The sequence below is a fragment of the Brachyistius frenatus genome, unplaced genomic scaffold (assembly GCF_029030835.1).
Source record: "Brachyistius frenatus isolate BFR_SWC_R1_liver_20210118 unplaced genomic scaffold, ASM2903083v1 Contig_471, whole genome shotgun sequence".
Classification (NCBI taxonomy): domain Eukaryota; kingdom Metazoa; phylum Chordata; class Actinopteri; family Embiotocidae; genus Brachyistius; species Brachyistius frenatus.
Genome location: NW_027211070.1, coordinates 16,717 through 40,000, shown reverse-complemented (window position 1 = coordinate 40,000; position 23,284 = coordinate 16,717). Strand labels below are relative to the sequence as shown.

The 23,284-nt window shown below is 44.3% G+C and overlaps 1 protein-coding gene and 1 long non-coding RNA gene across 5 annotated transcripts in view; one reads left to right on the top strand and one right to left on the bottom strand.

The window, feature by feature from the left end:
• Nucleotides 1-22,927, top strand: part of LOC138614222 (SLIT-ROBO Rho GTPase-activating protein 1-like) — a 26,559-nt gene extending 3,632 nt beyond the window's left edge. Inside the window, exons 2-23 of one of the 4 annotated variants that reach the window (XM_069687525.1) lie at nt 5,691-5,886; nt 7,190-7,244; nt 7,353-7,460; nt 9,415-9,477; nt 10,021-10,218; nt 10,657-10,785; nt 10,921-11,142; nt 11,478-11,579; nt 13,344-13,541; nt 13,994-14,078; nt 14,167-14,194; nt 14,313-14,346; nt 14,815-14,875; nt 15,031-15,108; nt 15,206-15,340; nt 15,928-16,033; nt 16,827-17,051; nt 17,752-17,831; nt 18,213-18,393; nt 19,460-19,591; nt 20,610-20,943; nt 21,483-22,927. In XM_069687525.1, coding sequence (XP_069543626.1) covers nt 5,691-5,886; nt 7,190-7,244; nt 7,353-7,460; nt 9,415-9,477; nt 10,021-10,218; nt 10,657-10,785; nt 10,921-11,142; nt 11,478-11,579; nt 13,344-13,541; nt 13,994-14,078; nt 14,167-14,194; nt 14,313-14,346; nt 14,815-14,875; nt 15,031-15,108; nt 15,206-15,340; nt 15,928-16,033; nt 16,827-17,051; nt 17,752-17,831; nt 18,213-18,393; nt 19,460-19,591; nt 20,610-20,943; nt 21,483-21,908 — 3,176 coding nt within the window. In that variant the 3' untranslated portion in view covers nt 21,909-22,927. Of the gene's footprint in view, nt 1-5,690; nt 5,887-7,189; nt 7,245-7,352; nt 7,461-9,414; nt 9,478-10,020; nt 10,219-10,656; nt 10,786-10,920; nt 11,143-11,477; nt 11,580-13,343; nt 13,542-13,993; nt 14,079-14,166; nt 14,195-14,312; nt 14,347-14,814; nt 14,876-15,030; nt 15,109-15,205; nt 15,341-15,927; nt 16,034-16,826; nt 17,052-17,751; nt 17,832-18,212; nt 18,415-19,459; nt 19,601-20,609; nt 20,944-21,482 lie in introns of all 4 variants that reach the window. The other 3 variants (XM_069687524.1, XM_069687523.1, XM_069687522.1) reach the window with 3 other exon arrangements.
• On the bottom strand, nt 11,186-17,979 carry LOC138614227 (uncharacterized). Its single transcript, XR_011310239.1, has 3 exons — nt 17,275-17,979; nt 16,809-17,018; nt 11,186-11,558 (listed from the first exon to the last, which is right to left on the bottom strand). It is a non-coding gene; the product is annotated as an uncharacterized lncRNA (long non-coding RNA).
• Nucleotides 22,928-23,284: the final 357 nt, after the last annotated feature.

Sequence of the window (23,284 nt, the reverse complement as noted above, 5' to 3'; positions counted from 1 at the left end):
TCCTTGTTCTCCTTGTCCGTGGCCATCGATATTTTTTTGGAGGGTTTTCCGGTTTCAGCCTGATCTTCTTCTGCAGAACGAGTCCACGTATAGTTCGGTTCGGAAACGAGGCAAGTCCGCCGCTTCGGAAACCATAAATTCTCCCTCGTGTGTAACGTGCACAGTAATTTATATGCACATGGACACGTTTTTCTCATTATAGAAGTGAGTGCAGACGGATAAGATCAGCGCAATGAATCATTCCGGAGCGTAATTAAGGAATTCTCATCACCGGCTGGAAATAACGACTCCCACGGACAGTTTGATAAGCACGAAAGAAAAGGAAGGAAATCAACCACTGGTGAATCATTTTGTCTGTTAAATGTCAAAAAGCAGTGAAAGATGCAGCATTCAAGATCCCAGAGAACAAATTAATCGTAGATTTTTTTTTTTTTTAATTTTTCCCACAGTGAAATTCCATCGTAGGGAAAATATATGAAGAAATTTGAAACACTTTTTATTTCTTTTTCACAGCATCCAATGGTGAAGAACCAGAAGCACTTCATCACTTTGCTTTCCAGATGATTGGATGTGGTTTACTGAGTCCGTGCAGCAGATCAAGCTGCAGGTAAAATTCCAGTAAAATTTGCCCAACGTCCTGTATATAATAATAATAACGAACTTTCCACCACTCGGTCATTTCTGCAGACTTTGGTTGCATCCGTTCCGTATTTCATCTTTACTTTTTGGGGGACTGTCATGATGTCAACTTTGAACGTGAGCGAGTCATTACACTTTGAAATATTTGTAGTTTTTTTCACGTTCGAGCAAAAGTTTGAACTACAATTGAATGATATTGTTGAATTACTAACAAGTATGTCCTTATGCAGCAGTGAAGGTCTTTTTATTTGCACACAATTTTGTAAAAGCAAAAAACCCAACTACAAAGGAGGAAGCAGGTTTAAGTATTTTTATCTCCAGAGATACTCGGATCATCAGAACGTAATTAAAATCCCTTCACTGCAGGAGCTCAGCAGGTTTTTGGCTTTGTACTTGTGCGCGTTAGTTTATTCATTAATTTTTTTTCCCACTTTAAATGCTGCTTTTATCTCATATCCCTGTTTTCTTTTCTTGGCATCTCTTCCAGCCCTCAGACGGGCCTGAGTGTGCACATAATCTCACTAATTCACAGCACCAGACGAGGTTTTGTGTCCAGGGACTTTGTAATAAAGACACATTTTTAAATTGATGGCATTAAAAGTTGCAACTACGAAAGTTTTTTTACGCGATAATAAAGAAGAAAAATGGACTTTTATTTCATTGAAACTCAGTGGACAGTGAAAATAAAACGTGTAAATGTGAAATCGATGATGGCATCATCCTCCTCCTTATCTTCAGTCCTAATTTTCTGCTTTATGACCTTTAGTTGGTGGTCTCTGACGGCTTCATCCCTCCGACCTATGAAAGACACAAAAAACGAGCTCTGGGGAGGTTTTGGATTAAATCAGTCCGGACGCTTCGCGGGACAAGATTTCTTTCCGCTCGGTATTTCCCCGTCAGCGGTTTGCCACGTCTCTGCCCCGTCTGATCAAAGAGTATTTTGTCGTTCGGGGTGTTTCGAGGACTCGCGAGGAGGTTTTCCTAAGAAGAAGCGTTTCAGAGATCAAAAGGTAACGGCCCGGGCGGATGTCCTCCTTTCACTCGCAATTGACTGAGATCCAAGCCGAGGAGTTTCCTTGATGTAATCTCGCCCTCCTCGTGGATCTGCTTGAATCCTTATCTCCAGCAAGAAAACCTAATTCCTGTTCTTCTTCCCCGGGAACACAAACAGAAACGCTCCTCTGTAGTCCTGCTGCGAAGCACTTCTCATGTTCAGTGCAGCTTTTCTTTTTTCTTTTATTCATTCTTTTTTTTTTATATATATATCAGATCGTCGTACTGATGTTTGACTACAAGTCAGTTTTCTTATCCCATAAAACAATCGACCAGAAGAAGAGTCTGTAATTATCTCCGTTCGGAAGTCCCCGAAGAAAAGCTTCGTAAAACATCCGTATGCTCTTTTGTAGCTAGCCTACTTGCAAAATGTACGTAGTAAAAGCCAAAAATCGGACTACGTGTACGTTTCCTTCTGAGAGAAACGATCTCTTTATCGCCCACAAAGAAAAACACGTCAACATTTAAGACGTTAACTCAACGGCAGTATTTACTCAGCTTTTGTTCGTTATCTGTTTTTGTCCTTTTTTTAAACACGTTTGTCAGATTTTTTAAAACGTCAGGATCGTTTTGAAGGCGACCAGCAAAGTTTAACATTTAATGTTTATCATTCTCACCGTCTTCGTTTCTGCACATTAGTGAACTAGCATTTGATAATTATCACTGATCACGTGTACCGCTGATGTTGACGTGAATACTAATAGATTCACGACGTATTAAGTTATAACTTTGACCTGCAAGAGCTGCAATTAATCGATCAAATGTCGGAAACTTTCTCGGTTGCATTACAATCATTGGAATTCGTAGAAATTATTGGTTTTGGACTTTTGAATCGGGCAAAAACGGACACTTGAATTAAGATATTTTAGAGCTCAAACAATTAATTGAGAAAATATTCGTCGGATGAGTCGCTGTCGGCTGAAGCCTTTAAAGTTGATTATGTTCAGTAAACATGAACGTTTGTAGCCATAAATGTGTCGTCTGATTTCATCCGCTGAGGATTTTTCAACGCAACTAATGATTTAATCTGCGTCCGCCGAGCCGCCGTCCCGCCGGCGGATGTTTATGTAAAGAGGTAACGAAGGCTCGCATCATTTTGTCGGCAGTCAAGTTAGCGCTTTAATGTCGTGTCTTCAAATCCCCGTGGGAAGTACGGATGGGATTTAGAAAGACAAACAAAGAGAGTCTGGTACAGTTTGGTTTTATTCTGTGAAATAAAATACAATCTGTTTGGGGAATAGTTGATGTCTTGTTTCTAACTTTTGCAAAACAGGACGAGAAAACGTGTAAAAAAAAAAACCAAAAAACAAGTCTGGTTTTCTATATAGAAGTTTACTAATGTTTGCAAAACTTAATTTTTAAAGCAATAAAGACTTCTGAGATACTGACATGGATTATTTATCCAAAATATTCAATGGACATTAAGGACGGCCAACGTCGAAGCTGTTCGTAACCGGATGAGAGTAAATATTTGTACAGATTACAGAGAGAAACATTTTCTGTGCTGAAAGTACCAGGATGTTCTACATCCGGCCGCAGTCTGCAGGCCGGCTGTTCTGACCCACAATCCTTTGCAGCAGCGGGAGATCCGTCACATCGACTGAGCCGCCGAGACAGTTGAAGGCGCTGATGCTCCGCCCACAAAAAGGAAGAAGAAGTCAATCAAAGAATCCAGGGTTCATACGGGGATTCACTTTCAGTAAAAAAAAAAACCTCCAGAAATATTGAACTGTCCCTTTAATGTTTTGTGTTTTTTTTTTCACACCATCGCTGTCAAACATCTCTGACTCAGAAATAACAACCGCCGTTTGAACTGCGTTTCTCCCACTTGGCTGCTCGTAACTACGGTTCAAACGATTCGACGTGAGCCGTCGAGACACAAATTCAGAGGAGAGAGTAACACCCCCCCCCACCACCACCACCACCACCACCACCACCACCACCACCACGCACCAATCCCAAAACCAATTAGCCAATCGGGACCGAGTATTCCAGTGGGGGGGTGGAGGGGTGTAAAATGTCATAAAAGAGCTATTGGAGGGGGGTTGGGGGTGGAGGGGGGGGGGGGGGGGATTCATTCATATGAAAAGTGTTGCAGGCCGACACGAGAGCAGCAAACACGAGACGGCAGCCATTTTAAATTAGTAAGCAAACAAGAAGCCGAACGACACCAGAATCAATAACACACACACAGACAGACGCACACACACACACACACACACACACACACACACACACAGACAGACGCACACACACACACACACACACACACACACACACACACACACACACACACACACACACACACACACACACACACACACACACACCGACACGTACAGTGCTATAGTTTTATAGACTCGGCAGTTTTCTATAGAGAGCTATGAAGGGTGTACCGTGTGTGTGTGTGTGTGTGTGTGTGTGTGTGTGTGTGTGTGTGTGTGTGTGTGTGTGTGCGCGTGGATGCGGCAGATGCGAGCTCTTGTCTTCACCTTCCTCATCACATGGTTCACACACAGTGTGTGGTTGCCAAGACAACAGGTAGTGAAGTGGATAGGGTCCCCGGGGATATATGTGTGTGTGTGTGTGTGTGTGTGTGTGTGTGTGTGTGTGTGTGTGTGTGTGTGTGTGTGTGTGAGAGAGAGAGAAGTGGAGTTGCTGTGTGTTCGTTGCTCGCTCGTCCTCCCTGCTGCTGCTGCGGATGGATCGAGCTGTGAAGCAGCCGAGCAGCGAAGCGTGCAGCCAGGCATCGCCATGCCGACTGTAGGACTGATTCAAAGTGTGTGTGTGTGTGTGTGTGTGTGTGTGTGTGTGTGTGTGTGTGTGTGTGTGTGTGTGTGTGTGTGTGTGTGTGTGTGTGTAGTAATGCGGTCACAGGATGTTGTCCAAGGTGACTCCTCAGAGACAAACAGACAGTCCTCAGCAGTAATTATGATTATGAGGAAGAAGAGCGATTAAAAGCAGGAAGGAAAAAGGAAAAACAAAAATAATTCTAAAACATTTGATAAGAAGATCTTTAATTTGTTGTGATTTAACACGCTAACAAGCTGAGACCATCTGCTGGGCGGAACCACCTACGATCAATATCACGATTAACCTTCACATTTACCGCACCGATTCATTGAACGAACACTTTCACTCCTGCAAAAAAATCCGTCTTCGAAGTGGACGTTAATTTATTTTCGTAATTATTTGCAATGAAAGCAGAAAAATCGAAGAATAAATAGTCGAACCGGATCCAGATTCTGCTGCGTCTGATCGGGTCGGAGGTCGATGACGGTCCCTGATGTTCAATCACTGCAGGAGAGAAAAAGTCTGGTTGGTTTTTTCAGTGGAAACAGGATTTATTCTTAATTTATCTTGAAGAGAAATGAATTGAATATCATGTTCTTCTTCTCAATGCGACTAATGCAGTAAATGCGTGTTTAATTTCTGTCTTTTATTAAAAATGATGTAAAGCGAATGCGCTTAAAATCAGGACATTTAACTACCTGTGTTATTTTTTATTATTATTTTTTTGCATGGTCACCTGCTTTTGAAAACGTCAGATTTATTCGTTAACTCAACGTCTTTTGTCGGTGCTTTTATTAACACTAGTTATAGTTGAAACCTTGTCAGGAGGCGGCGGGTCGGTCGGAGAACGGTCACATGATTAACTGCAAACTCACCAACTGGTAAATAATAAATGACGCATAAACGCCTGGTTTATGTTCTGCGTGATTTATTTGTGTGATTGCGTTACTCACGTTTGTCTCGAACTATTTGGTTCGAACCGTGTTAGCTGTAATGCACGTTAACGTGAAATCAATTTACGTTAAGTTTCCGAAGAGTTCAACATCCTTTGACTTTAAGTACGAAGCCTCCTGCAACAACAAAAAATCACTTCCATCAACTCTTCAAAAAAAAAAAAAAACGACTTCGGTTTCCGTTTTTTTTTTCTACTTCGGTGAACTCAGTATTTTTGCCTCTTTTTTTTTTTTCTCTCATTTTTTGTGCAGATGTGCGGACGCAGCTGGTGGAGCAGCAGCGCTGTCTGGAGCAGCAGACGGAGATGCGGGTGCAGCTGCTTCAGGACCTGCAGGACTTCTTCAGGAAGAAGTCCGAGATCGAAACCGAATATTCCAGAAACCTGGAGAAGCTCGCCGAGAGGTTCATGGCCAAAACACGCAGCACGAAAGACCACCAGCAATACAAGTAGGCCGTGTGTGTGTGTGTGTGTGTGTGTGTGTGTGTGTGTGTGTGTGTGTGTGTGTGTGTGTGTGTGTGTGTGTGTGTGTGTGTGTGTGTGTGTGTGTGTGTGTGTGTGTGTGTGTGTGTGTGTGTGTGTGTGTGTGTGTGTGTGTGTGTGTGTGTGTGTGTGTGTGTGTGTGTGTGTGTGTGTGTGTGTGTCTATGTGTTTCTGTGTGTGTGTGTGTGTGTGTGTGTGTGTGTGTGTGTGTGTGTGTGTGTGTGTGTTTTGTCATTTTGCGTACATTCAAATTTATTAAGCAGTTGCTAAAAGACCCGCAAATACACATATTTATTCACATATTTAGCCGTCAGGTCTAATTCCATCGTAGAAACTTCTTACACCACAGAATGTTTAACTTTTTGCGGGAAAATTCAGCATAAAATGTTCAAAAGAATTTGAAGGGAAATCTGTTGTTATTCCACTCGAGCTGGCCGAGGCTAGCTGTTACCTTGAACTGAAATAAATTGACCCCTTAATCCATATTTACAACCTCACGTCATGAACACCTTAAGAATTTGATTTGTCTCAACACATCGTAGGACTTCATCTACGTCAAAACCACGATGAAGAAAAAACAACTAAAGTGGTCCTGCTAAAAGCTCTTTATCTTGGTTAGCATCGTTGTTTTTAAGCTTGTTTCAATCAAATCACTGAATGTTTATTTGAAAGATTATTTTAGGTTTATTACACCACAGAATATGTTGTTTCACTATAACTTTGACCTTCGGTGATTGCACTAAAGCTGACCAGAGATCGGACACCCTTTTCCTGGTGACGAACTAAAAAACTCCGTTAAATTTTGATGCTTAAACATTTTTAATAATTGAATCTGTTATTCCACATCAATAAGACATCAGCTAAATCTTAAACCAGAATGAAAGCAAGAAAGTATAAAAGCTGGAATTAATGTGATTTGTTTGCGCCTTTGTTTGTGATTTGAGCCTTAAATTAAATATTTACGTGTTTATATTTAAAGATTAATGTAATAAATTTAGTTTAAATTCTCTGAGAAGCTGAAAGAAAGACACATTTTGTTTTTAGACACTTTTTAAACAACTTTAGCATCAACGTTCAGTCCTTTCTTTTACTTTTCTCAAATATCTCCAAAGGTTTGAAAAACAAAAGGCTAAAATTGTGTGTTACAGGTTTAAATTCAAAGTTTTAGTCTATTTTATCCGAATTAATTTCCTCACGTACGTCAGATTAAACTGGCAGAAATTTCACGTGTTTTTTTTTCCATTTCAAGTTTTGCTGTCTGTCTTCCAGAAAGGACCAGAACCTGCTGTCTCCGGTCAACTGCTGGTACCTGCTGCTAAACCAGGTCGGTCCACGCGTCCCTGACTTCCCTCGAAAAAGCCTCTTTTTTTTTTTTTTTTTTTAAAGGTACAACAAAAATATGCAAATCTTTCCGTTGGTCTTGTTTTTCCAGGTGAGGAGGGAGAGTAAGGACCACGCCACCCTCAGCGACCTCTACCTGAACAACGTCATCAGCCGCCTCACGCACATCAGCGAGGACTCGGCCCGCCTGCTGAAGAGGGTGAGTCATCGCTGTATACTCAGATTAATGTGCAGATGCAGGGATTTTTCCTCACCGAGGTTGTTTTTTTTTCTCGCAGTAAAGTCCTGTTGTTGATTTAAAATTTAAAAAAAAAAAGAAAAGAAAACACTAAATCTGCAATTACAGATTCATTCAATTGTTTTAAGAAGGTTTTTAAGGTCTCAATATTACAATAAAACAACATTAAAGTAGATTTTATGTGATGCATTGTTGTCAAAATCTAGCCAGCTAAAATATAGGATAAAGGTTACAGTGCAGTTTAAGACTCAAACCTGGTTGAGTGAAACAGTAAATACATCTTTTTTTCTCTCAAACCTCCTGAAAGCCAAACGGCATCAGATCCAGCTCAGAATCATCTGCAGGTTCGTCACGGCGAGCGATTGTCATTTGAAAGTTTATTACTAAAAGACAATATGTTGATTATGAGCTGCTTTCAGTGCTTCGTGCACAGAACCGTCCGTCAGCAGATATCCTGCGGCGGATAAATACACGCATGTGACCACACGCACAAACAAATGAATTCGTAAATGAAACAAGCTGCGCTGCCGAACGGCCGACTCTCCGTCTCATGCATTAAACAGCCGAGCACTTTTTCTTTTTTTTTTGGGTTGAAGGAGTTATGTGGCAGCATTAATATTACATTATGCTAAATGACTTGTGGAATCCCAGGATGGATGAATCCCGTTCCCATGGCGCCCGCTGAGAAAAAAAAGAAAAAAAAGATCAGTTGAGCTCGTCGCCATGGCCACGGGGGCTGTCAGGCGTTGTCATGGCCACTCGGCCGTCTGTCTCCTTCTTCTTCTTCTTTCGGAGGAGGAGAGTTTGTTCTGATGGAGGTCTTGCTGTTCGCCGGCTGCACTTTAGCCAGCATGAATAAAAGACGAGCCGGAAGCGAGATTAATAATGAACAACGCCGAGCTAAAGTTGGAGGCGGCGGAGAAGCACGCGTGTGTGTGTGTGTGTGTGTGTGTGTGTGTGTGTGTGTGTGTGTGTGTGTGTGTGCGTGCACGTGAGCGTGTGTTTAATTTGCTAAACTTCAAGGCGGGCCAGCCGAGCTCAGGGGAATACTGACTTTACTTTTCATTAGAATCAACTGCAGCTCTGCACACGAGAAGGACGCCTCAAAGTACATCTGCTCCGACTTTACACCGACTGAACTTTACTTAAAGCGGCTTCGACTATCAGCGTTTTTACATTAAGGATTTATCAAATGACAATTTGATTCTAATACGACAAAAAAGCTCTTCAGTATCACTATGAAACTGAATTTAAGACTTTAAAGATCCATTTTCCCGTTAATAATATCAAAATAAGCTGCTTTTATCTGCATTTTTAGAGTTTTATGCTAAAAACCATTAATGGATTCAATGAATTAATGTCATTTCTATGAATTTCTGTGTTATAAGGGGAAAAAAAACAAAAAACTTTAAATTTAAAGCTTAAAACTTTTTAAATGAACCCTTAAAAGATTTCAGATCATTCAGCTGTCCAGATAAAACTTTGCTCTCTCACTGCTTCCATCGTGTTGCTGTTCATTTTGAGGGGATAATTTGTAGTTAAATTAATGTCTTTTTAATGTTTTTTTTTTAATGTTTAAGATTTTTGCATAAATTTTTTAACTATGAAACTGAAGCTTTACTTCTTTTTTTCTTTTTTTTTTACCTTAAAAGTCCATTAACTTTCCCCTTAATAATGTTCACATTCACCTTCTTTATCCAATTTATATCCAATTAAAGGATTTAAAAAAATGGATATATTAATGTCTTTTTAATGATTTTTTTTTTCTTGTTGCACTAAAAATCCTGAGATTTTAATGCAGAACAAAGCTGGCAAACCAGATATAAATTTAAGTTTGATATAAATCTTATTGTCTGAGATTGCCTCCGTGTGAGCGCCTGGATTTACTTTGTGTGTTCGTCTGTCTGTCTTTTAGAGTAAAGAGATCATCTTTCAGCTTCAGGAAGACCTGATGAAGCTTCTCAACGAGCTTTACACCGTAAGTGGAACAAAACTTTTTGTGTCTTAAAGCAGGACGTCAGCAGGAGATGTAAAAAATCTGATCTTGAATTTCTTCATATTTGGTCTCAAAATGGTTTTAAAACCCTTTTAAATGTCAAATTATAACACGGCAGAAATCATTTTCTTTCATTAACTTTTTTTTTTTTTTTAAACTAACAACAGAAACGAAGAAAAAGTCACACCATATTTTTGAAAGCTCAAAAACGTTCCCTTTTAAATGCTAAAACCGGCCATCAGGCAGACGTCCTCGCCGTCTTAAATTCATTTCTTTTTCCACTCGTGAACTTCTGCTTCTTCCAGTCTGCAAAGAGCGTTTGAAGGAGAAAAGCTGCTGATTATTAGCTGCCAGTCGTGGAGGTTTATTTACGGCCGGCGCCGCCGTCCTTAAGAGCTTCTCGTCCAAACACTAGAAATCAGATTAGAGGCGGAGCCGAGCAACCTTGGGAGAATAAAAAAAAGAAAAGAAAAAAGAAACAGTCCGTCCAAGTCGGCTGTGTTATTGTGGGCTGCTGTTGCCTAGGTGATGAAGACGTATCACATGTACCACGCGGAGACGATCAATGCGGAGACCAAGCTGCGGGAGGCGGAGCGCCAGGAGGGGCGCGTGAAGGGCGTGTCGGGGACGAGCGGAGGGGTGGAGCCTGTGTTCGGCCTGCGGATAGAAGAGCGCCACCAGAGGCGCAACGCCGCCCGCAAGATGGAGAAGATGAGGGAGAAGGTACGACTTTCTATTGGAAATAAGACGTCCTGGCTGCCCAACTTTTTACGAAAAAAATCGTCCACAGAAGACATTTTGTCGAAGTACGTCCAATAAAGCTGCTTTAGTAGTTTTTTATTCTCGACATTTCGATTTAATTTTCGACGTTTCAAGCTCATTCGTGACATTCCTACCACCCTTTAAAATTCCAATTTTACTCTCAACATTTTGACCGTATGCTCAACATTTCGACTTCATTCCCGAAAATGCAAAATAAGAAACCTCATTATATTTCTTTAATTTTGCCCTGAGACTCCGTCACGAATTTGTTTTCTTCTTGATCGGATTTATGGATTAAACGGAGGCTTTGGGACGTGTCCGTGGGAGACAAACACATTTGGACTGAAAACTAATATCTTCATCTTGTTTGTTTTTTTCGTCTGTGTCTTTTTTCATTAGAGGAAGGCAAAGTACTCTGAGAACAAGCTGAAGGCTCTGAAAGCCAGAAATGAGTATCTGCTGACTCTGGAGGCCACCAACGCCTCCGTCTTTAAATACTACATCCACGACCTGCCCGACATCATAGACGTGAGTGTATTACATTGCACATTTTTTTGGTGGCTCAAACTGTCTATTCAACGATGCTCGTTTAAACTCAATTTATAAGCAGAATCATTTCCAACACTGAAAAACACGCCACATTCACCTCCATCTTTTTTCCAGTGCTGTGACCTAGGGTACCACTCCAGTCTGAGCCGGGCTCTGAGGACCTACCTATCAGCCGAACTGAGCCTTGAAGCCTCCAGGAGGGCGGGTCTGGAGGTGCTGGAGGGGGCCGTGGAGGGCCTGGACCCCGCCCGCGACCGGCAGCGCCTGCTGGGCCTCTACCCCACCGCCTTCTGCCCCCCGCAGCGCTTCAGCTTCCAGGCCCACATGGGCGACGCAGTCAGTAAACTGTTGCTGCCGCATGCGCGCCGTAACACACCGACGTGAAGCGATGTAGTTCACGAAGGGAGATCACAACTCCAGAGTTTAATCACATTCTTTATTATAATTGTAGAGGGTGTAACTTGGAAAATGTCTCATTAACATCGTAAATATTTATCAAGATGGAATTAAATTTTAACTCTGTTTTGCATAGCTGAAAGACTTTTTATATTATTGTTTTTGCTTCCCTAGAATTAAACCGGAATATGTACGAGCAGGTTTACATCGGGAAGTTTAGTTTTCTCTGGACGCATTTTTCTGACCGTCTTTGTTGTCGTTCCACTTCCTGTCAGGTGACCCAGATCGCCTCCCAGCCACAGGTCCAGGCTGAGCTCTCCCTCCGCCTCACTCAGCTGCAGACTCGCCTGGCGTCCCTGAAGATCGAGAACGAGGAGGTCAGTCACGCAGAAATGTTAAAAAAAAAAGTTCCTCAAGCTGTTTATGAGATATTGCGGGATGAAGAAACGGGACAGATTTGAATTTACAGTCACTGTCGTTCCCCAAAATGTAATCAGTTCATCTTTGGGACCAAGTGAACGTTTGTGCAAAATTTTGATGATATTTCCTTGAGGCGTCCCTGAAATATTGCATTACACGTAAATGGGACGAGTGTGAGTTCACAGTGACCTTTGATCCCCAAAATTGAATCGCTTCATCTTTGGGACCAAGTGAACATTTTTGCCAATTTTGGGGAAATTCCCTCGAGGCGTTCTTGAGATACTGCAATCGTGAGAACGGGACGTACAGACAACCCGGAAACATGATGCCGGCATTTTTTATGCCTAATAATGCCGGTTGCTAATCAATAGCAAGGGACGTGAAAGGTATCTCAGTCGTCATCCGTCAGCACAGAGGCTGGCGTTGCATTTGCTGGGAATTATAAGAAAAATTTAAGAAAGATATTGATTTCAAATTCGTCGTTTTCTTCTAATCATGTTCGTGGCTATTTGTCTGCAACACAGGAAGTTGCCGTCTTTTCTAAATCCTTCCAAACAAAGACTTTATCAGCTCTTTTTTTTTTCTCTCTGCTGAAAATACTGGAAGAGGTGTCTGGAAACTGATTTGTGATTTATCTCCCTGCCGACTCATAAATGTTCGCACAGACTTTAGTTGGCGGTTTTGTCCTGTGGTTGCTGAGATATTTCCATCTGCTGGTATTGATCCAACACGCCGGACCCGAAAAAAAACTTTCCCTGATCGCACACGAATACGTTTGTTTCTGTCAGTTATCAACTTTTGTGTGGAGTTATGGTGATTTATGCCGTTTTAATGGGGGTGATAATGGAGCAGATGTAGCCTTGAAAAATACACGGGAGCCGTCTGAAAGCGACTCGGTTGCTGTAGTCCGTCGTCCTCGCTTGTTGTCGAGGGCAACTGTTAACTCGGCTCCGCTGAAGGAGTCGGGGATTAATGAGCTGCATCGCCACGCAATGATTATCATGTACAAATAAAAAAAAACACTCAGCCATTATCCTCGCAGGTAAATACAAACACACTTTGCATACAGTACACATTAAACAGCCCGAAGGCGTCCTCCTCTTCCTCCTCCTCCTCCTCCTCCTCAAACATTTTGGGAAATTAAAACTCCACCCTCAAACAATTGGATGGATAATAGCTAGATAATAGATGGATGGATGCTTTATTAATCCCGCAAGGGGACATTTCTTAGCTGCAGCAGCATGTACGGGGTAAAAGCTATAAAAATGACTGAATAAAAATCGAGGTAGTAAAAAATATTAAATATAAAAAAATATATATATATTAAAATGCAAATTTGTATACAAATAAAAACAGAATAATATAAAATTAAACTAGACAACTGCACCGAATTAAACAAACAAACAACAGTATTTTGGATGGAGGATGGATTTGGCCAGAGATGAGCTCCTGTACGGATCTATAATTCATAACTCAACGGAGTCGAGTCGACGAGTTTAATTTAGGTGTTCAGTCATCCTTCCTGTGCAGCAACTAGTGGAAATCTCCAGTTCAGAGATGCTTTCAGGTGGAAAAACAGATTCACACGCAGGTCTGGGTCGATATTTACGAAGCATCTCGTCCTTCTTTGACCTGTGAGAAACATATATTTCGATCTCTCTATGTCTCGGGCACATAACGCCAAATTGACAATAAAGTTGACTTTTGACTCCCCCGTCCAGGTGAAGAAGACCTGGGGTGCGACTCTCACCACCCTGCAGGACATGACGGTGCTGGACGACTACGACGTCTCCCAGAGCTTCACCCACAGCCCGTCGTCCGAGTCGGTCAAGTCCAGCGTGTCGGACGGCTACCTGAACAAACCCAGTCTGGCCAAGAGGCGGGCCAACCAGCACGAGACCGAGCTCTTCTACTTCAACGTGAGATCTGTTTCATCTCGGTGACATGCATCGCTATCCGTATTATTAATAGTTAATAATAATAATATGATTAGTAAGCTTTGATCACTTGATGTTTGGCTGGTTTACTTTTTGTATTTTTCTTACACTGCTCAACCGGACGTCAATTATTTGTCAAATCTTTTATATTTCAAATCCGTGTGATTTTCTGCCGCTTATATTAAATGTACTTTACATTCACGGACGGTCCTGCACTTTTAAAGCACCAGTTTTTACAGAATAATAACTTTCACAGAACGTGCCGGTGTTATGATCACCGTATCCACGGTTACCTCTTCTATTCGGTTTGTTTTATCATTTATTTATGTATGATTTAGCCTTTGTTTTGGGATTTATGTAAAGTAGCCGCTGTAAAACTGCAATTTCCCCTTTCGGGATTGTTAATAAAAATCTGTTTATTGTTCAACCGTCAGAAACTCCGCGAGTATCTGGAGGGAAGTAATCTCATCTCCAAACTTCAGGCCAAACATGACATACTGAAGAAAGCCTTAGCCGAGGGTACGACTCGCTCTTATATTTTATAACAGACGTTAATGATTTCTTGCCTCTAAAACTTCCCACGTATTCTCTTCTTTTGTTGTTGCAGGATATAAAGCCGAACTGCTGACGACCAGGTGAGACGTTTTCTCCCGTCGTTATAGTTCACGTTAATAAATGTTACTTTCACCTCCCGCCGACTTTAATTTGAACTGAGACACTCTTTTCTTTTTCTTTTTTTCCTGCTGCTTACAGTCGTGGGCGGAAGAACTCGCACAGCAAGCACCAGGTAGAGTTTCACCTCCGTCAGCCTGTCAAAGGTTTATCTGGTCAAAAAGATCCTTTTTATTTCCACTGAATTGGAGGAAAGTTGTTTGACATCAGAGAACGTAAACGGCGTGTAGAGATGTAAAGCAGGGTGTCGTCGGCGTAGCGATGGAAGTACATTTTCTACCTGCGTGTGTTTTAGCCTGCCCTCAGCGTAACGAGCATAAAATGCAAAAACGTCGTTATTTTCAGAAACCTATTGAGGTCGTGTGGAAGATTCCCGTCTTTTCATTTTGTCTTTTCATGTCACAAAGAACGAAAGAAAAATACCATTCAATCTATGCTAGTTGTTGTTTCGTGGAAGTGTGACGGTGCTGTAAATAAAGGGCGTAGCACGTTTTACTTACTCGCTGACGACTGCATTTAGTAAAGAAGAATCCGAACCAATGGAACAACCGTCGCTGACGCTGTAGTCCGACTGTGTTTGCAGGATTCAACCAAAGCCATACCGCTGCTGGTGGAGAGCTGCATCCGCTACATCAACCTGCACGGTGAGTTTCACCACGTCGACGTCCGGGTTTCAATCCTTATTTATGGGAAATATCGTTGATATACTGGTGATATTATTTGCAAAACTGAAGGAATCTGATGGTGAGAAAATGATAACGTGATCATGCTGACACCCCGTCTGCTGTTTCCCAACAAGGTCTTCAGCATCAGGGAATATTCCGGGTGTCGGGATCGCAGGTGGAGGTCAACGACATCAAGAACTCCTTCGAGAGAGGTGAGAGGTCAACTTGAGGGTCAGCTGAGTGAGCGGGGGAGGGGGGGGGCGTCACATGATCGATAAGCCTGGTAAAACCCTGTTTCTTCTCGTCCAGGTAACGACCCGCTGATCGACGAGGAGAGCAGCCGCGACATCAACTCGGTGGCGGGCGTGTTGAAGCTCTACTTCAGAGGTTTGGAGAACCCGCTGTTTCCCAAGGAGCGCTTCAACGACCTCATCTCCTGCGTCCGTGAGTACCCGCCGTCCGATACCCGGTCCGATACCCACCGACCGATACCCGGTCCGATACCCACCGACCGATACCCGGTCTGATACCCGCCGTCCGATACCCGCCGTCCGATACCCACCGACCGATACCCGGTCCGATACCCGCCGTCCAATACCTGCCGTCCGATACCCGCTAGCGAGCCATTTGGCCACGCCCACTCGTGACACCACTAAAAATACATCACTTTTCACCAGGAAGACGCGTGCGCCGACTTTCATGAGGTTTTTGAGTCCGTTAAAGCCGGCAAATAAAAAAAAGGCGATTCGTTTGTAAGAAGAAAAATAAGGAACGGGAACAAGAAAAAAAAAAATGATGCCATGAATAACAAATCGCACACACACACACACACACACACACACACACACACACACACACACACACACACACACACACACTAACGTTCCCTCAGTTTCTGCCTCTGTCCTCTTGGTGCCGAGCTGCTTCTCTTTCTCTTTCTGTGGCGCCGGCTGGTGTTTTTCTGAAACGTGTCGTTGTGTTACAAACACTTCATGATCATTTATTTCTTATTTTTGTTTTTCTTGCTGCAGGAATAGAAAACCTGTACGAGCGAGCGCAGTGCGTCCGTAAGATCCTGCTGGGCGTCCCGAGGGCGACGCTGGTGGTGATGCGCTACCTGTTCGCCTTCCTCAACCAGTGAGTATCCACTTTACACCAAACACCCCCCCCCCACCCTCCACCTCCTCCCCCCACCTCCACCCCCCCGGCTCTCACCGCTAATGATGATTGCTCTGTTTCATTTCCTCCCGGATGGGCGGGTGAGAGGCCGTAAAGCGTTGCAGTTGAAGTGAGCACTTCGTCGAGATGATAAAACAAGACCCTCTTTTTTTTTTTTTTCTGCAGCCTCTCAAATAAATATCGAAAAAAAAAAAAAAACGAGCGAGCGAGCGAGCGGCTGAGAGGTGGAGAGGCAGCAGGAGGAGGTGTGAGCAGGGAAAAGTGTGATGGTGTGATCGTATCAGCCGGATGCAGCGCCGTTGTGTTTGTCAGTGGGGGGGTGAGGAGGGGGAGAGTGGGGGGGGGGGTGCGACGACGACGTAATGCGTTTGGTTTCGGCAGCCGTTAAACACGCAGCTTTTTTTTTTAAATTTTATTGTTGTTGCCAAAGTTTACAGCGTTTTTTTTCCTTCTTTTTTTTTCCACTTTAAATCTTTATTTATTCTTTCCAAAGCAGAACAACACAAGAACTTTTTCCCCCAAAAACTCAACACAACAGTTTCTGTTGTAACAGCGCCGCCTTTTTTTTTTTTTTTCAGTTCAATTTGTGCAGATTTCTTCTACAAATTGTGGTCCGTTGATCTTTTTATTTATTATTTTCTGCAAAAAAGGAAGAAGTTGTTTTACACTTTTCTGGTGTTTTATTTACTGAAGACTTTTTGTTGTTGTTGTTGTTGTTGTGGTTTTTAAGCACCATGTCTTTCCCCCGCAGCCTTTCCCAGTACAGCGACGAGAACATGATGGACGCCGGGAACCTGGCCATCGTGTTCGGCCCGACTCTGCTGCCGACGCCGGACGCGCTGGACCAGGTGGCGTGTCAGGCGCACGTCAACGAGGTGGTGAAGACCGTCATCCTGCACCACGACAACATCTTCCCCGACACCAAGGAGCTGCCCGGCCCGGTCTACGAGAAGTGCATGACGGGAGACCAGTACTGGTGAGGCCCGTTACTCACGGCAACCACTTTGTTATAATAATCGAATCACACGTGCTAATGATATTACGACACTTTCCACTCAGATTTGCCTCCTGAATCCTGATTTTCTCTTTTTTTTTTTTTTTTCACTGTGGTAGCCTCAAATGCCCCCCTCCTCCTCCTCCTCCTCCTCCTCCCCCCCCACCCCCATCCCCCCTCAGTAATTTGACTGTTCAGAACTTGCCTGAGAATCTGCTGGTTTTTCAGGGTTTCCTTCAGCGTCGCCGTCCTCCACCGACAGTCGTCTTGTACATTCTCTGTGAACAGGAGCCGCCGGTTCGGCTACTTTTAACGGCGCTAAAAAAGAAAAAGCGTAAACAAAATATCCTCCGAAGCTCGGCGGGTTGCAGACTTAGTCACGGATATTGAGTTGTCCGTTTTTGAGCAGACGCCTTGGCAGCCTGTCAGGAAACAAGAGGAATTAAACCAGACGGTAATCCTCTTCCTCTCCAGCGGCTCGGTGTTTCTACCGGACCGCCGTGAACCCAGACTCTTGACACTGTAAGCTGAAAGCGGCCGTCGCCGCCCGGCCTCCCGCTCAGCGTGAATCCTCCCTTCCCCCTTTGTTCCCGTATTGAATGAATGGACGGTGTGTCAAGTCTCCTCCTTCTTCTTCTTCTTCTTCTTCTTCCTCCTCTTCCTCCTCTTCCTCCTCCTGCAGCGAGAGTCCGTTCAGCGAGCCGGGAGCGTTGGAGGAGGCCGAGCCCGACGCCGGCACCGAGACCCAGACCAGCGACGAGGGTACGAACACACACGCCTCGACCCCTGACCTTCACGCACAATCGCCCACACGCACTCTCCCCCCATACCTACCCTCCCTGGTGGAGAGGGGTTGCTACGGCAACAGCAGCCATGGAGACACCACCGCCACCTTCCCTTTCTCCCTTCTCCACACCCCTCCCTCCCTCCCTCCCTCTCATCTCTCTCCATCTGAATTAATAGAAAAGACTGGTTTTTTTAATGCTCTTTTCTGATTGGTCGAGCTGTGGGAGGAACAAAAGACTCCCGAGACAGTTGATTGACAAGTTCAGGTTCACCTCTATTTTCTCCTCTGGCTCTTATCTTCACCCCCCCCCCCTCCCCGCTCCTGCTCTATCATTTCCCCCCCTCCCCCCCCGGCAGAGGGTGAAGCCGTGGAGGCGGTGGCGAGGTTTGACTACGTGGGCCGGTCGGGCCGCGAGCTCTCCTTCAAGAAGGGAGCGTCGCTGCAGCTCTTCCAGCGAGCGTCTCACGACTGGTGGGAGGGTCGACACAACGGCAGCCGCGGCCTGGTGCCTCATCAGTACATCGCGGTGAAGGACAGGCGAGTGCACAGCCCGCGATGGTTTGTACACAAGAAGTACTCCCAAAAGTGCAAATGACAACAGCACAGTGTGAAAATACTGCAGTAAAAAGATAAATAAAAAGGAATTACAAAATATTACTGTAGTTTAACCAAGAAAATGTTTTTACTTAAAGTGTAGAATTCAGAACTTTAGATGATTTTGGCAGATTATAATTCTTATTTTTAGTTTATTTGAAATATTTCTTGTGATTTTAAAATATTTAAGTTCTAAAATTTTTATTTTTATTTTGCTCGGTTTGCTGAATATTTTGTTATAAGAGTAAAAAAGTATTTGTACATGAATTCATTTTTTTATTTTTTTATTTAACAGATTTATATTTTTTTCACTTGTTTTTTTATTCTTACATTCAGTTTTATTCATTTGTATAAAATGACAATATAATAATGGTCAAACATTCATAGTTATTTGGACACAAATATTTTTCAGATATTTTGATTAATTTGAGTCATTCAAGCTTTTTTATTGATTTCAGTTTGTGCTGGTTCTTTTTCACACAGTAAAATATATATTATAAGATTATTATAGATAATTACAAATGGTGTTTCTACATATTTGCAACAGTCATCATCTAAATTTATCATTTTTAAAACCATTTAACAAAAAGTCTTTCATTTTTATCATATTTTATATGATAATGAGTGTTTATACAAGATTAATGTGTATTTGCTTTGTTGGTATCAAGTTTCTGTGCATAAAGATTAACATAAGACGACATCACTTCCTGCAGCTTAACTGGTTTTTAAAGCTTCATAAGATTCTGGTCTTTTATTCTGAAAAAACATTGTAAAGCAGGAAACGGTTAAATTAAAGTTAACGTTAGTGACCCCCTTTGATCCACTGACTCGCTGCAGTGATGGATGTCGCTCACTGGATCGCACACCTCGTCGATGAGCCGACTTATCGGACTCTCTGACCGCAGCCTATCGATCAGCTGATTGACGAGTCGGCGTGAGTTGATCTCTCCTGCTTCCTCCTCCCGAGCGATTTGTTCCTGATGGAGCGTCTGTGCTTCGCTGTCTTCAGGGCCGACGCCGTGTTGGACACGCTCAGTCAGAAGGCCGACAGCGACGGAGGCAGCAGCAGCACCGACGATAAGAGGTCCAGGAGCGAGCTGAGCTCCCCCACCGACATCCGACCGTCGGAGACCTACAACAGGTCCGTCATGTAAGACACCTCCCGGAAAACTGCTCCACTCGTTCTCCGGCTTCTTCTTCTCACCTTCTAAAAATACCTGTGAATTTCATCAGGCTGTTATCACTCCTGGTTCTCATGTGACCCGTTTTCCTCATCTGGTTACGCAATCCAAGTTTTCAGTACCAATATATTAATGTTAACGCCCCTTCAAAGTAAAAGTCCTGCATTTAAAAACGACATTTTTTTCTCAGCAAGTTCTTATCCTGCAAGAATAAAGACACACTTTAAACTTTATGCTTTACAGTAGGATGTTTGTGCACTAATTAATCTGCTGATTGTTTTTTCAATTAATTGTTTGGTTTATTAAAAAAAACAAAAAAAAAAAAAGAAAAAGTATACATGTATATATTTACAAAGGGCAATCAATAAGTTCAGAGAGTTCCTGTTGCACACAGAGCAGGAGAAATCTTTAAACACGCCTCCTCACATCCGAGTGTTCCTGAGCCCATGCAGTGATTTCCACCGATTCTTCTGCTCCACTGTGAGCGGAGGCGTGTTGTCATGTCTAGAGAACCCTGTTGCCATGGCGCCACAGTTCAGCTGGTCTGTGTTCTCTGGGTTTTCAAAAAGACGCAGCGACAGACAGCAAAATGAAACACAGTGACAGAAAGAGGGAAAAATAAGAGCACACAGACTAAAATACAGCGGGGGAGGGAAGGACAACGAGGGACAGGTGAAACTAATCAGTGGGCGGGGCCAAACAATCATACAAAAGGGACAGGAAGTGAAACGAAGACAGACAACAAGAAGTGAGTCTTTTCAAAATCAAACAGGTGAAACTGAAGACTACGAAGCAGATAAAGAAGTCCAAACATGGCAACTTGGAAAACTTCCTCGTGGTCGTTGCTTCCTCCAAACATTTATTACAATATAAAACAAGTAGACGCCTTTAATTCTCCCATTTAAGGATCTGAAACTATTCAAATGTTGGTAAACTAACTGGTTCTGATTTCAACTAACCGCATCGTCCCGCCGGCAGTCACAGGAGGAAGAGGACCGACGGTTTGTTCCGCCGCCCGCTCTGCCGCTCCAACGACAGCCACGGCAACGGCGGCGTGATGGAGCGCAGCTCTCCGCCCGTGACGGGTCACTTCAGCCCCAGGGAGCTGCTGCTGGGGCGGGGCCAGGGCCTGACCCCGCCCCTCGACAGCCCGGAGCGCCGCCGCCGCTCCGCCGCCGTGACCATGACGGTGAGCCGGCACGACTCGCTGCGGAGGCCCGAGGACACGCCCATCCGACGCTCGTGCAGCGGGCAGCACGGCTTCGGGGACTCGCATCGATCCAGAGCGCTGGACCCCGACACACTGGCACAGGTACACACACACACACACACACACACACACACACACACACACACACACACACACACACACACACACACACACACACAATGAACATTGTGAACAGGACGATGCATATATAAGTGTTCGTAGCTTCCAGGTCTGAAACAATGAGGTCTTCAGCTGCAATACCAGCGAGTGCCACTAGAGGTCGGCTCCAAAAAGCCTCCGGCTCCATAGACTCCCATTCAACTTCTGTCATCAAATCCAAAGTGAATAAAATGTGTCCATCAGTTATCTCGGTGTTGTTAGCTAAAGTCACTCCTTCTTCTTAGTTTTCTGGAGGTCCATCTGAAAATAATCCCTCATTCATTAGAAAAGAAGATTCAAGAAGACCTGTTTTTGGGGGCGTGTCTGTTTGATTGACAGGCCTGTGGTGCAGTCAGGTTACAGCTATCGGTGGGCGGGACGTAGTATCGTCAGGTTTCCAATCAGATGGGTCAGATCCACCTGCTTGCCCCCCCCCCCACCTCCACTCTCTCACTCTCATGAAGAAATCGTTCATATTTCAGGACATCGAGGAGACGGTGACCGTGGCTCTGGGGGAGCTGAGGCAGCTGGAGCGTCATGGCTGCCGGCCGGCCCCCGACGTGGTGCTGGACACTCTGGAGCAGGTGAAGAACGGCCCGGTCACCACCTGCTCCTCCGAGTCGCCCAGCCCCCACAGCACCCCCAGCACGCCGGGCACGCCGGGCACCCCGGGGACCCCCGGCACCCCGAGCCCCCTCAGCCCTCTGAGCCCCCTCAGCCCGCTGCCCGGCCCCCCGCCCCGACCGGCCAACCCGTCCCCCGACACCCTGGGCTCCTTCAAGCCCGTGGCGGCCGCCCGCATCGGGGCCCCGCTGCGGCCCCCCGCCCTGCGGCCCAAACCCATGGTGCCGCCGAAGAGCAGCACGCCGCCTCTGCCCCCGCCGCTGGACAAATCCTGCACCATGTGAGCCAAAAACACGGGGCCCCCCGCAGAGAGGGCCCGCTCCCGAATCAGGCCGACCCCCGGGGCCAAAAACCGGGCCGAGAGAGGAGATCAGGGTACCGCTTTAAGTGTTTATAATCAACATGAGGGTAGAAAAACAGTAGGAAAGACAAAGAGGCTTTTAAATGTAGTAATAAAATATAATATATGACACGACCTATGATATGATATGCCATGATATTTATGTGTCGTCAGGTGGGTGTGTACTCTTTGGTGTGTAGGAGTTTGCTTTCTCCGTGTATCGAAGCATTTATCAAAGGTTTAGCTTAAAAGAAATGGAGACGAGAATAGATGGAAGGAGGGAATCGTGTGGGGGAGGGGGGGGGAGGGGGGAGGGGGGTAGTCCAGCTCCGGTATATATATTAAAAAAAAATTAAAACGTAGTTTCAGTGACGTGAATGTTGGCTGTGGTGTCATGACGATAGGGGCCAAAAAAACACCCCGATGTGGCTCGCTGTATCTGCGATTGTTGGGTCGGTCGGCGAGAAAGATAAAAACACAAAAAAGGTTTTGTGTTATTTTTTACTTTTTTTTTTTTTTTCACTCTGTTTCCGCTGCTAAAGTTTCACTTTATACACCTCGATTTAAAAAACCACGAAACGCCTCCCGAGGTGGTCGGTGAACTTTTGATTTAACAAAACAACAACAAAAAAAAAAAAAAAAAAGAAAACCAACGTCCAGCTAATCTAATGAATGTTTCCAGTATTTAAACGACTGTTCAGCCATCTTATTGAATGTTCGGGGAGCTGCTGCGGCGGCTCGCTCAACTTTTTAACAGCCTTTCTTCTGGTTTTTATTTATTTATCTTTTTTCAGGGAGGGGCGGGAAAAAGGACCGGTAGCTTCAAGCGGTTGGTGGTTGAGCAGAGCTTTTTATTTATTTATTTCTGGGACGGGCGTTTGGGAGGTTGTATGAATTAGTTCTAGTTTGTTTGTGTGAAACTCGAAGTGTGTATAAGTGTGTGTGTGTGTGTGTGTGTGTGTGTGTGTGTGTGTGTGTGTGTGTGTGTGTGTGTGTGTGTGTGTGTGTGTGTGTGTGTGTGTGTCCCGCTTGCCTGCCCCCTTGTTCGGCTCCCTTGTAAGTGCAGAGGCACTAGAATAGTGATAGACGATAGATTATTCATGCCTGCCTTTTTATTTTTTTCCCCGAGTGCCAGAACACGCGAGTGCAAGTTGGGAGGGAGGAAAAATAAAAAATTTAAAAAAAGCATGCCACTTCCTGTGTGTGTGTGTGTGTGTGTGTGTGTGTGTGTGTGTGTGCGAGAGAGAAAAATACCTGCTTGTTACACAGAAGTCACTAGTTAACCTTAAAATTTTCACAATAAGCTAACAGGGTGGGGCT